Source organism: Pseudophryne corroboree, chromosome 9 (assembly GCF_028390025.1).
Source record: "Pseudophryne corroboree isolate aPseCor3 chromosome 9, aPseCor3.hap2, whole genome shotgun sequence".
Lineage (NCBI taxonomy): Eukaryota > Metazoa > Chordata > Amphibia > Anura > Myobatrachidae > Pseudophryne > Pseudophryne corroboree.
Genome location: NC_086452.1, coordinates 258,804,524 through 258,817,561, shown reverse-complemented (window position 1 = coordinate 258,817,561; position 13,038 = coordinate 258,804,524). Strand labels below are relative to the sequence as shown.

At 50.1% G+C, this 13,038-nt stretch overlaps 1 protein-coding gene across 2 annotated transcripts in view; it reads left to right on the top strand.

The window, feature by feature from the left end:
• Nucleotides 1–4,208: 4,208 nt before the first annotated feature.
• Nucleotides 4,209–13,038, top strand: part of PLPP6 (phospholipid phosphatase 6) — a 58,655-nt gene continuing 49,825 nt past the window's right edge. The window contains exon 1 of one of the 2 annotated variants that reach the window (XM_063940250.1): nt 4,209–4,294. Coding sequence is in view for 1 of the 2 variants with exons in the window: in XM_063940249.1 (XP_063796319.1) it covers nt 4,983–5,038 (56 nt within the window). In the remaining variant the exon portion in view is untranslated. Of the gene's footprint in view, nt 4,295–4,730; nt 5,039–13,038 lie in introns of those variants that run through there. The other variant, XM_063940249.1, reaches the window with a different exon arrangement.

Genomic DNA, 13,038 nt, shown 5'->3' with positions numbered 1-13,038 from the left:
AAAATCGGCCGATTTGGCGGATTTTGCCGCGATTTTTAAAAACGGGAAAAAACGGGGAAAAACCCGAAAAAAAAATGGCGTGGGGTCCCCCCTCCAAAGCATAACCAGCCTCGGGCTCTTCGAGCTGGTCCTGGTTCTAAAAATGCAGGGGAAAAATCGGCCAGGGATCCCCCGTATTTTTAAAACCAGCACCGGGCTCTGCGCCTGATGCTGGTGCCAAAAATACGGGGGACAAAACGAGTAGGGGTCCCCCGTATTTTAAACACCAGCATCGGGCTCCACTAGCTGGACAGATAATGCCACAGCCGGGGGTCACTTTTATATAGTGCCCTGCGGCCGTGGCATCAAATATCCAACTAGTCACCCCTGGCCGGGGTACCCTGGGGGAGTGGGGACCCCTTCAATCAAGGGGTCCCCCCCCCCAGCCACCCAAGGGCCAGGGGTGAAGCCCGAGGCTGTCCCCCCCCATCCAATGGGCTGCGGATGGGGGGGCTGATAGCCTTTGTGATAAAAAAAAAGATATTGTTTTTTCCATTAGTACTACAAGTCCCAGCAAGCCTCCCCCGCAAGCTGGTACTTGGAGAACCACAAGTACCAGCATGCGGGAGAAAAACGGGCCCGCTGGTACCTGTAGTACTACTGGGAAAAAAATACCCAAATAAAAACAGGACACACACACCTTGATAGTAAAACTTTATTTCATACGCCGACACACACATACTTACCTGTGTTGACACGCCGACTGCAACGATCTCCGACGATCCGAGGGTACCTGTCAAAAAATTATACTCACCTTCCAGCGTCCGTCCAGAGGTCCAGGTCCAGAGGTAAATCCACGTACTTTGTAAAATAAAAAAACGATCACCGAGCCATACCGGACTAGAAAGGGGTCCAATGTTTTCACATTACACTCCTTTCTCCCGAATGCCGGGACATCACGTGACTCCTGTCACTGATGTCCCTTCAGCCAATCAGGAAGCGCTACTGCCGTGGCGCTCACCTGATTGGCTGGACGCCGTCTGTACTCTGACAGCGCCTCGCAAAGCCGCTCCATTACTTTCAATGGTGGGAACTTAGCGGCTAGCGGTGGGGTCACCCGCCGGTCAGCCGCTGACCGGCGGGTGACCTCACCGCTAGCCGCTAAGTTCCCACCATTGAATATAATGGAGGGAGCTGTGCGATGCGCTGTCACAGCGAGCAGCCAATCAGGTGAGCGCAACGAAGTTGCGCTTCCTGATTGGCTTAGAGACCTGTCAGTGACAACTGTCACTGACAGATCTTAATCGTGGAAAGGTGTCCCATGTGTCAGCATGGGACACCTTTCAGTCCGTTTTTGGTGCGGGTAAATGCGTTTTCTTTTTTTGCCAAGTCCGTGGATTTATCTCTGGAGCCTGGTTAAGGTGAGTATATTGAACTTTGCTTTTCAGGTACCCCGGGACTCTACATGGAGAAGAGGACCGATGTCGGCGTGTGAACATAGGTAAGTATGTGTGTGTCGGCAGTGTCTAATAAAGTTTTACTGTCGACGGTGTCTGTGTCCTGTTTTTATTTGGGTATTTTTTTTCCATTAGAACTACAGGTACCAGCGGGCCCGTTTTTCTCCCGCATGCTGGTACTTGTGGTTCTCCAAGTACCAGCTTGCGGGGGAGGCTTGCTGGGACTTGTAGTACTAATGGAAAAAACAATATCTTTTTTTTGAACACAAAGGCTATCAGCCCCCCCATCCGCAGCCCATTGGATGGGGGGGGACAGCCTCGGGCTTCACCCCTGGCCCTTGGGTGGCTGGGGGGGGGGGACCCCTTGATTGAAGGGGTCCCCACTCCCCCAGGGTACCCCGGCCAGGGGTGACTAGTTGGATATTTGATGCCACGGCCGCAGGGCACGGCATAAAAGTGACCCCCGGCTGTGGCATTATCTGTCCAGCTAGTGGAGCCCGATGCTGGTGTTTAAAATACGGGGGACCCCTACTCGTTTTGTCCCCCGTATTTTTGGCACCAGCATCAGGCACAGAGCCCGGTGCTGGTTTTAAAAATACGGGGGATCCCCTGTCAATTTTTTCCCCGCATTTTTAGAACCAGGACCAGCTCAATGAGCCCGAGGCTGGTTATGCTTTGGAGGGGGGACCCCACGCCATTTTTTTTTCTGATTTTACCGTTCCAGCAATAAAAAAATAAAAAATAAAATAAAAATATTTTAAAAAATATATAAATAATATTTGTGCCTCCCCCCAAAAAAAAAAAAAAAACCTAATCCCTTCTAATATAAATAGATCTGCTATTCCCAAAAAAAAAAACACAAAAAAATCCATGTTTAAAATTTTTTTATTTGTTTTCACCCTCCAAAGTGTGGCGGATTGAAAATCGCGAATTTGCTGTCTAAAAGCACTGCAGGCGAATTTCCAAACTTGAATTGAATATGCTGGAGGCGAATTGCAGCATCTGTACCATTGCAGAAAAGGCGAATGCGGAAAAAGGTGAATTGAGAAAAGGCGAATTTTGACGGCCCGTTTTTTTGCGAAAAAGTACTGCACTGCATAGGCGAATTGATTTTTGGAGGCGAAAACGTCCCGGAATTCGCCTTTTTCTGCAATTCGCCCGCTATTGCATATACCCCATATAGTCTTAAAGGCTATATTATGTGTTAATTTGCCAAGTAAGGTACTTATATTGCAGCCCAGGGCGCCCCCCCCCCCCCCCAGCGTCCTGCACCCATCAGTGACCGGAGTATGTGGTGTGCCTGGGGAGCAATGGCGCACAGCTGCAGTGCTGTGCGCTACCTTAATGAAGACCGAAGTCTTCTGCCGCCGATTTCCAGAAACGTCTTCTTGCTTCTGGCTCTGCTAGGGGGACGGCGGCGCGGCTCCGGGACTGGACGACCGAGGCTGGGCCTGTGTTCGATCCCTCTGGAGCTAATGGTGTCCAGTAGCCTAGAAGCCCAAGCTAGCTGCAAGCAGGTAGGTTCGCTTCTCTCCCCTAGGTCCCTCGTAGCAGTGAGTCTGTTGCCAACAGATCTCACTGAAAATAAAAAAACTAAATATTACTTTCTTTCTAAGAGCTCAGGAGAGCCCCTAGTGTGCATCCAGCTTGGCCGGGCACAAAATTCTAACTGAGGTCTGGAGGAGGGTCATAGAGGGAGGAGCCAGTGCACACCAGGTAGTCCTAAAGCTTTCTTTAGTTGTGCCCAGTCTCCTGCGGAGCCGCTATTCCCCATGGTCCTTATGGAGTTTCCCAGCATCCACTTAGGACGTTAGAGAAATTAATTATACTGGTGGTCCCCAGTCCCCACATTAAAATAAAGCAGCACACTGAGCACAGATATGGAGTGTTTTTCAGGCAGACAACGTATACTGGTGGTCACTGTCAGCAAAACTCTGCACTGTACTCCTGCTATATAATACAGCTGCTCCTCAGTCCCCACAATTAAGCAGTGTGAGCACAGATATATATGCAGCACACTGAGCACAGATATGGAGCGTTTTTTTCAGGCAGAGAACGGATAACTGGTGGTCACTGATCAGCAAAACTCTGCAGTGTACTCCTCCTATATTATACAGCTGCTTCCCAGTCCTCCCCACAATGAATTAAGCAATAATGCACAATCAAATTCAACAATAACGGAGAGGACGCCAGCCACATTCTCTCCCTAACATTTGCAATGCACGAGTGAAAATGGCGGCGATGCGCGGCTGCTTATATAGAATCCGAATCTCGCGAGAATCCGACAGCGGGATGATGACGTTCGGGCGCGCTCGGGTTACCCGAGCCATACGGGAGAATCCGAGTATGGCTCGGACCCGTGTAAAAAGGGTGAAGTTCGGGGGGGTTCGGTTTCCGAGAAACCGAACCCGCTCATCACTAGTACACACTGGCCGATATATCGTCCGTTCTCTTTAACGGCCGATATATATTGCGGGTCCGTCGGCCAGTGTGTACGACCGATATGTTTGTGAACTCCGTCGTTCACAGACATATCGCGTCTGCCCCACAGCACAGCCGACGGTCAATATATCTACCGATATATGGGCGCATCGCTGTGTGTGTATGGGCGGTCGGCCAACTGCCCGTACACGTGCTGCGGCCAGGGCTGCCAAGAGAAATCGTGGGCCCTGGTACAACTTCCTGGGCCCCCCCGGAGGGGGTGTGACCACAGCATGCTGGGGACATGGCCACACCTCTATGGGGGCATGTCTAGCACATGAGAAGCACCTACTCACAAGGCAGTAAAGAGCCTGGCTGGGCCCATGTACTTTTCAGGGTGCAAGGTGTAATCACAGGAGGCGTGGATCTGGGCCCAGGTAATTTGTACCCTCTCCCCCCCTCTCTTGGCGCCACTGGCTGCGGCAGCCGGCAGTGATTGACAGCTGAACTGGGCGGGCGGTTGTACACGCTGGCCCAGTTCATAACGTCAGTCCCTGACGGATCGGGCAGTGTGTATGCTCAATACACTGCCCGATCCGTCCATAGATATATCTGCCGATGAATTGATCGGCCGATATATCTATCAGTGTGTACCCACCTTAACTCAATTTGTGATTGCCAACACCTGTTTTAAACAGGTTAACAGCTAAGAAAGGCGTTTCAGCACAGGAGATGGCAATCATAAATTAATAGGGAAGTCATGATGGTAGGTATGTATTATAATTATAATCTTCAGTCACCACTCCCCTCTATCCGTATATTAAAAGCGTAAACAGATTAGAGAGGACTCGGAGATATCGCCGCTGCTGCCATCCACAAGATGGCGGCCACGGCCAATCAGAGCAGCGGATTGTATGTCAGCAGCCAGCCGCAATGTGTCTTCTTCCTCCTGGCCGACTTAACGTGGCTTAAACCACAGCGTCTCTGTATGAATTACATCGCGCTATGATTACAGTGCCTATTACATGTGTACGGGATCCTCCTGCATCTAAAGCCACATAGGGAGTTACGTGATTGAGACGTGGGTGCTGCGCCTGGTGACATCAGACGGAGACGTGGTTGTGTATGAGTGGCTGCAGGATACTGTGCTTGCGGCGGGTGTCGGCGGCGCTGGTCCCGAGGTCAGTGGAGTGTGTGAGGACAATCCGAGGTGTCTGTTGCCCACTGAGTGCTATGATCGTGTTCCATTCATTTCCCGTCACGTCACTGTTTAGGCAGCCCCTCATTCATACTGCTACAGTATAGCTATCATTGAACACAGTCTATCTATCCTACCACCACTATTTATCTTTTCATTTACATTCTGTGTCATTTGCATTCGTTTTAACCGTGATAACGCGCTATGACACAAATGCGTAACTACCGCCTCCTTGTGTTATGCACACATTTTTTGTATTCTGAGTATCTCCTGGCTATGCTGCCGGTAGAATATCCACATAATGCCATAGTTTTCCTTTTACACTAGTATGCACCATTTTGCTTAATATCTAATTTTATGACTTCACTACACTTGTTTTTCTTTCTCTTGTGGTGGGAATTTATAGGCAAATATTCTTATTATCACTTGTTACTCATTCTTCAAACACATGACAGTTAAGGGCCCTACACACTAGCCGATCCTCGCCAACACCAATATTGGCGGCGGGGTGGCAATGAATGGACCGACAGCAGGGGGGGCGACAACCTCCCTCGTCCGTACATATTCAGGAAGGAGGGGTCGTTAAGGATGCGCATGAGCCCGCATCGTTAATGACATTCAAGGGTATATTCAAATAGGGTCGGATCCATTCCGACATGCATTTGTCGGAATGGATCCGACAACCCCTATTCAATCCCATCTCAATTCGACTTTAAAAAAAGCCGCCAGACCTCACGGCAGTGTCCACCCGGCTCCAGCAAGCGTGACCTCACTTTCTGGAGCCGGGGGGACGCTGCCATGAGCAGCGCGGCTGTGACACATCCTCCTGCAGCGCTGTGCTGTAGCGCTGCTCTCCCCTGTCTGCCCGCAGCTCCCCCCCCCGTCTCCCTGCAGCTCTCCCCCCTCTCCTCATGTAAGGTCCCTCATCTCAGTCCGACTTTTTTTTATGTCTGACTGAGATGGTCGGAAACGGGGCCAAATCATGTCGAATTTGGCTCCGTTGCCCTCAAAAGTACGTGAATCGGCAGCTATACCGCCGATTCACGTACTATTCGACAAGTCGAATTTCCCGAACAGTTGGGATTGAATAGGTCGAATCACGATTCGACCTTAAAAAGTCGAAAACTGCTGTGTTTTCGACAGACGGCAGCTTTCGACCCTAATTGAATATACCCCTAAGTGTACACACTGGATGAGATTGTGAAAGATCTCGCTCAGATCGGCCATTCTGAGTGAGATCTTTCAAAATCTCGTCTAGTGTGTATGGAGCTTGTGAAGCTGGTTGGCTGGAGCACCATTTATCATTAGTAACGAGTGATAACAAGAATATCGCTCTTTATTAAATCTGCCCCTTCATTCTAATAGGCCCTACACACTGGGCGATATTACTGAAAGATATGAACAATCTCGTTCATTAATGAACGAGGTACCGTTCATATCGTTCAGTGTGCAGGCATCAGTGATGAACGATGCGCGGCCCCGCTTGTGCATGCAGGCCAATATGGACGGTCTCGTCCATATTTGCCTGCACTGCTATGGAGCTGGGTGATGGGGGAGTGAAGAAACTTCACTCCCACCGTCGCTGCCCCCCCCCAGCTGCCGGGTCGCCCATCGGCCGTATCCACCGTCGGGCAGCTCGGCTGCGGATCGCATAGTGTGTAGGGCCCTTAAGCAATGGACGCAATGTTTCTCTCCATAGAGGTGACAGCGAAAACTTGTGATGTCTGAACTACGGTAAATGGCTCATATGCGTGCAGTTTGAATTATTTCCCCCCCAGATCCTTCTTGTCCCATTAGGTTTTGCAAGGCTAGACATTTTTACACTGGAAAAGAGGAGACTAAGAGGGGACATGATCAATATTTACAAATATATAAAGGGGCAATACACAATTTTTGGTAAGATCAGCACAGTGGTCACTCGCTTAGGTTAGAGGAGAGGAGATTCCGATCAAAGCGAAGAAAAGGTTTTTCCACAGTAAGGACAACACGTGTTTGGAATTCCCTGCCTGACAGAGTAGTAACGGCGGAATCAGTCAACACCTTTTAAGAATGGGTTAGATAACTTCCTAATGGATAAGGGTATCCAGGGTTATGGTGCGTAGTCACGCACTATAGTTCTAAAAAAAAAAAAAGAGGAATAAAACACAACGGCTGACATCAGCATCAGACAAAATTAGTCCAAAATTAATACTGCATAGGAGACCACAAATAGGTTGAACTCGATGGACATATTGGCCCTCATTCCGAGTTGTTCGCTCGGTATTTTTCATCGCATCGCAGTGAAAATCCGCTTAGTACGCATGCGCAATGTTCGCACTGCGACTGCGCCAAGTAACTTTACTATGAAGAAAGTAATTTTACTCACGGCTTTTTCTTCGCTCCGGCGATCGTAATGTGATTGACAGGAAATGGGTGTTACTGGGCGGAAACACGGCGTTTCAGGGGCGTGTGGCTGAAAACGCTACCGTTTCCGGAAAAAACGCAGGAGTGGCCGGGGAAACGGTGGGAGTGCCTGGGCGAACGCTGGGTGTGTTTGTGACGTCAACCAGGAACGACAAGCACTGAACTGATCGCACAGGCAGAGTAAGTCTGGAGCTACTCTGAAACTGCTAAGTAGTTAGTAATCGCAATATTGCGAATACATCGGTCGCAATTTTAAGAAGCTAAGATTCACTCCCAGTAGGCGGCGGCTTAGCGTGTGTAACTCTGCTAAATTCGCCTTGCGACCGATCAACTCGGAATGAGGGCCCTTGTCTTTTCTCTTACGTCCTAGAGGATGCTGGGGACTCCGTAAGGACCATGGGGTATAGACGGGCTCCGCAGGAGGTAGGGCACCTAAAAAGAACTTTGATTATGGGTCTGCACTGGCTCCTCCCTCTATGCCCCTCCTCCAGACCTCAGTTAGATCTTGTGCCCAGAGGAGAATGGGTGCACTGCAGAGAGCTCTCCAGAGTTTTCTGTGGAAAAATAATTTTGTTAGGTTTTTTATTTTCAGGGAGTCCTGTTGGCAACAGGCTCCCTGCATCGTGGGACCGAGGAGAGAGAAGCAGAGCTGGCTTGTCAAGTTGGGCACTGCTTCTAAGGCTACTGGACACCATTAGCTCCAGAGGGAGTCGGAACACAGGTCTCACCTGGGGTTCGTCCCGGAGCCGCGCCGCCGTCCTCCTCACAGATGCCGAAGGTAGAAGCGGATAGAGAAGACAGAAGACATCTTAGGCGGCAGAAGACATCAGATCTTCATGAGGTAAGGCGCGCAGCGGTAAGCTGCGCGCCATTGCTCCCAGTCACACACACACAGCAGCACTGAAGGGTGCAGGGCGCAGGGGGAGGCGCCCTGGGCAGCAATAAACCTCACATTTTGGCACAAATACAGTGGCATTAGACTGCGGAGGCAGTAAATCGCTGATCCCCCGCCATTTTATTGAAAAATCACTGGGACCGAAGTCCGCCGTCGGGTGGGCGGGGCTTGATCCTCAGCACTAACCAGCGCCATTTTCTCCACAGAAGCTGCATGAGAAAGAAAACGCTGGCTCCCTGGTCTCTCCCCTGCTGAACACAGGCTGGAAAAAAGAGGAGGGGGGGCACTTTGGCGACGCAGTGAGTGGGAATTGACATAATATATATAAAAAAGCGCTATCTGGATATATATATTTTCTTCCAGTGTTGTTAAGCGCTGGTGTGTGCTGGCATTCTCTTTCTCTGTCTCTCCTTAGGACCTGGTTGGGGTTTTGTCCCCTTATAGGTTAATCCCTGTGTGTGTGGGGTGTCGGTACGTGTGTGTCGACATGTCTGAGGCGGAAGGCTTCTCCAAGGAGGAGGTGGAGCAAATGAGTGGTGTGTCCCCGTCGGTTGTGCCGACTCCAGATTGGATGGACATGTGGCATACGTTGCATGCAAGTGTGGCATCTTTACATAAAAGGCTTGATAAGGCTGCTTTAGGGGGGACATCAGGCGGTCAATCCTCAGATTGGACCGACTCAGGGCCCGTCGGGGTCTCAAAAGCGTCCCTTAACACAAGACACTACTACCGACACGGATTCTGATTCCAGTGTCGACTATGACGAAGTAAAATTGCACCCTAGGGTGACTAAAACCATTCAGTGTATGATTGTGGCAATAAGGGATGTGTTGCATATTGTGGATGAACCCTCGGTCCCCTACACAAGGGTACACATGTTTAAGGAAAAGAAACATTATTAATTTTCCCACATCTCATGAATTAAATGAGTTCTTTGGAAAAGCTTGGGAGACTCCGGATAAGAGACCGCAGATCCCCAAAATAATTTTTATGGCATACCCTTTCCCTAAGCAGGACAGGGAGATTTGGGAATCACCCCCCACTGTGGACAAGGCCCTGACGTGCTTGTCCAAGAAAGTGGCGCTACCGTCTCCTGACACAGCGGCCCTTAAGGACCCTGCAGATCGCAGGCAAGAAACTACCTTAAAGGGTATTTATTCTCATACGGGTGCTGTGTTAAGACCGATGATTGCGTCGGCATGGGTGTGTAGCGCAATTGCAGCTTGGACAGATGAGCTGACAGATCAATTTGATACTATGGATAAGGATACTATATTCCTAACTCTAGCCCATATAAAAGATGCAGTCTTATTTATGAGGGATGCTCAAAGGGACATTGGATTGCTAGCTTCTAGGGCCAATGCCATGTCTATCTCAGCGAGAAGATCCTTATGGACTCGTCAATGGACGGGTGATGCGGATTCCAAAAAACATATGGAAGTACTACCCTATAAGGGTGATGTATTGTTTGGGGATGGGCTGACGGACCTGGTTTCCACAGCTACAGCAGGTAAATCAAATTTCTCTGACGTCCTAAGTGGATGCTGGGACTCCGTAAGGACCATGGGGAATAGCGGCCCCGCAGGAGACTGGGCACAACTAAAGAAAGCTTTAGGACTACCTGGTGTGCACTGGCTCCTCCCACTATGACCCTCCTCCAGACCTCAGTTAGAATCTTGTGCCCGGCTGAGCTGGATGCACACTAGGGGCTCTCCTGAGCTCCTAGAAAGAAAGTATATTTAGGTTTTTTATTTTACAGTGAGATCTGCTGGCAACAGACTCACTGCAGCGAGGGACTAAGGGGAGAAGAAGCGAACCTACCTAACAGGTGGTAGTTTGGGCTTCTTAGGCTACTGGACACCATTAGCTCCAGAGGGATCGACAGCAGGACCCGACCTTGGTGTTCGGTCCCGGAGCCGCGCCGCCGGCCCCCTTACAGAGCCAGAAGCAAGAAGTGTTCCGGAAAATCGGCGGCAGAAGACTTCTGTCTTCAACAAGGTAGCACACAGCACTGCAGCTGTGCGCCATTGTTCCTCATGCACACCTCACACTCCGGTCACTGATGGGTGCAGGGCGCTGGGGGGGGGGGGGGGGCGCCCTGAGGGCAATATAAGACACCTTGGCTGGCAAATCATCACAATATATAGTCCCAGGGCTATATATGTGATAAATTACCCCTGCCAGAATCCATGAAAAAAGCGGGAGAAAAGTCCGCCGAAAAAGGGGCGGGGCTATCTCCCTCAGCACACTGGCGCCATTTTTTCTTCACAGTGCAGCTGGAAGACAGCTCCCCAGGCTCTCCCCTGTAGTTTTCAGGCTCAAAGGGTTAAAAAGAGAGGGGGGGCACTAAATTTAGGCGCAATATGTGTATACAAGCAGCTATTGGGGGAAAAATCACTCAGTTATAGTGTTAATCCCTGCATTATATAGCGCTCTGGTGTGTGCTGGCATACTCTGTCTCCCCAAAGGACTTTGTGGGGTCCTGTCCTCAGTCAGAGCATTCCCTGTATGTGTGCGGTGTGTCGGTACGGCTGTGTCGACATGTTGGATGAGGAAGGTTACGTGGAGGCGGAGCAGAGGCCGATAAATGTGATGTCGCCCCCTGTGGGGCCGACACCGGAGTGGATGGATAGGTGGAAGGTATTAACCGACAATGTCAACTCCTTACATAAAAGGCTGGATGACGTAACAGCTGTGGGACAGCCGGCTTCTCAGCCCGCGCCTGCCCAGGCGTCTCAAAGGCCATCAGGGGCACAAAAAACGCCCGTTACCTCAGATGGCAGACACAGATGTCGACACGGAGTCTGACTCCAGTGTCGACGAGGTTGAGATATATACACAATCCACTAGGAACATCCGTTGCATGATCTCGGCAATGAAAAATGTGTTACACATTTCTGACATGAACCCAAGTACCACATAAAAGGGGTTTTATTTTTGGTGAGAAAAAGCAGCCAGTGTTTTGTTCCCCCATCAGATGAGTGAATGAAGTGTGTAAAGAAGCGTGGGTTCCCCCGATAAGAAACTGGTAATTTCTAAAAGTTACTGATGGCGTACCCTTTCCCGCCAGAGGATAGGTCACGTTGGGAGATATCCCCTAGGGTGGATAAGGCGCTCACACGTTTGTCAAAAAAGGTGGCACTGCCGTCTTAGGATACGGCCACCTTGAAATAGCCTGCTGATAAAAAGCAGGAGGCTATCCTGAAGTCTGTATATACACACTCAGGTACTATACTGAGACCTGCAATTGCCTCAGCATAAATAGTGCTGCTGCAGCGTGGTCTGATACCCTGTCAGATAATATTAATACCCTAGACAGGGATAATATTTTGCTAACATAGAGCATATTAAAGACGTCGTCTTATATATGAAGGATGCACAGAGGGATATTTGCCGGCTGGCATCCAGAATTAATGCAATGTCCATTCTGCCAGGAGGGTATTAGAGACCCGGCAGTGGACAGGTGATGCTGCCTTTAAAAGGCACATGGAGATTCTGCCTTATAAGGGTGAGGAATTGTTTGGAGATGGTCTCTGGGACCTCGTATCCACAGCAACAGCTGGGAAGAAATTTTTTTTTACCTCAGGTTTCCTCACAGCCTAAGAAAGCACCGTATTTTCAGGTACAGTCCTTTCGGCTTCAGAAAAGCAAGCGGGTCAAAGGCGCTTCCTTTCTGCACAGAGACAAGGGAAGAAGGAAAAAAGCTGCACCAGACAGCCAGTTCCCAGGATCAAAAATCTTCCCCCGCTTCCTCTGAGTCCACTGCATGACGCTGGGGCTCCACAGGTGGAGACAGGTGCGGTGGGGGCGCGTCTCGGGAACTTCAGGGACCAGTGGGCTTGCCCACAGGTGGATCCCTAGGTTCTGCAAGTAGTATCACAGGGATACAGGCTGGAGTTCGAGGCGACTCCCCCTCGCCGTTACCTCACATCAGCCTTGCCGGCTGCCCTCGGAGAAAGGGAGGTAGTATTGGCGGCAATTCACAAGCTGTACTTCCAGCAGGTGAAATCAAGGTACCCCTCCTTCAACAAGGCCGGGGTTACTATTCCAAAATGTTTGTGGTACCGAAACCAGACGGTTCGGTGAGACCCATTCTAAAATTGAAATCCTTGAACACTTATATACGAAGGTTCAAGTTCAAAATGGAATCGCTCAGGGCGATTATTGCAAGCCTGGAGAATTTCATGGTATCACTGGACATCAAGGATGCTTACCTGCATGTCCCTATTTACCCTCTTCACCAGGAGTACCTCAAAATTGTGGTACAGGATTGTCATTACCAATTCCAGACGTTGCCATTGGTCTGTCCCCGGCACCGAGGGTATTTACCAAGGTAATGGCCGAAATAATTATCCCGTACTTGGACGATCTCCTTATAAAGGCGAGGTCCAGGGAGCAGTTGTTCGTCGGAGTAGCACTATCTCGGGAAGTGCTACAACAGCACGGCTGGATTCTGATTCCAAAGTCGAAGCTGGTTCCTACGACGCGTCTTCTGTTCCGGGGTATGGTTCTGGACACAGAACAGGATAATAAGGGTTTCTCTAACGTCCTAGTGGATGCTGGGACTCCGTCAGGACCATGGGGAATAGCGGGCTCCGCAGGAGACAGGGCACATCTAAATAAAGCTTTTAGGATCACATGGTGCGTACTGGCTCCTCCCCCTATGACCCTCCTCCAAGCCTCAG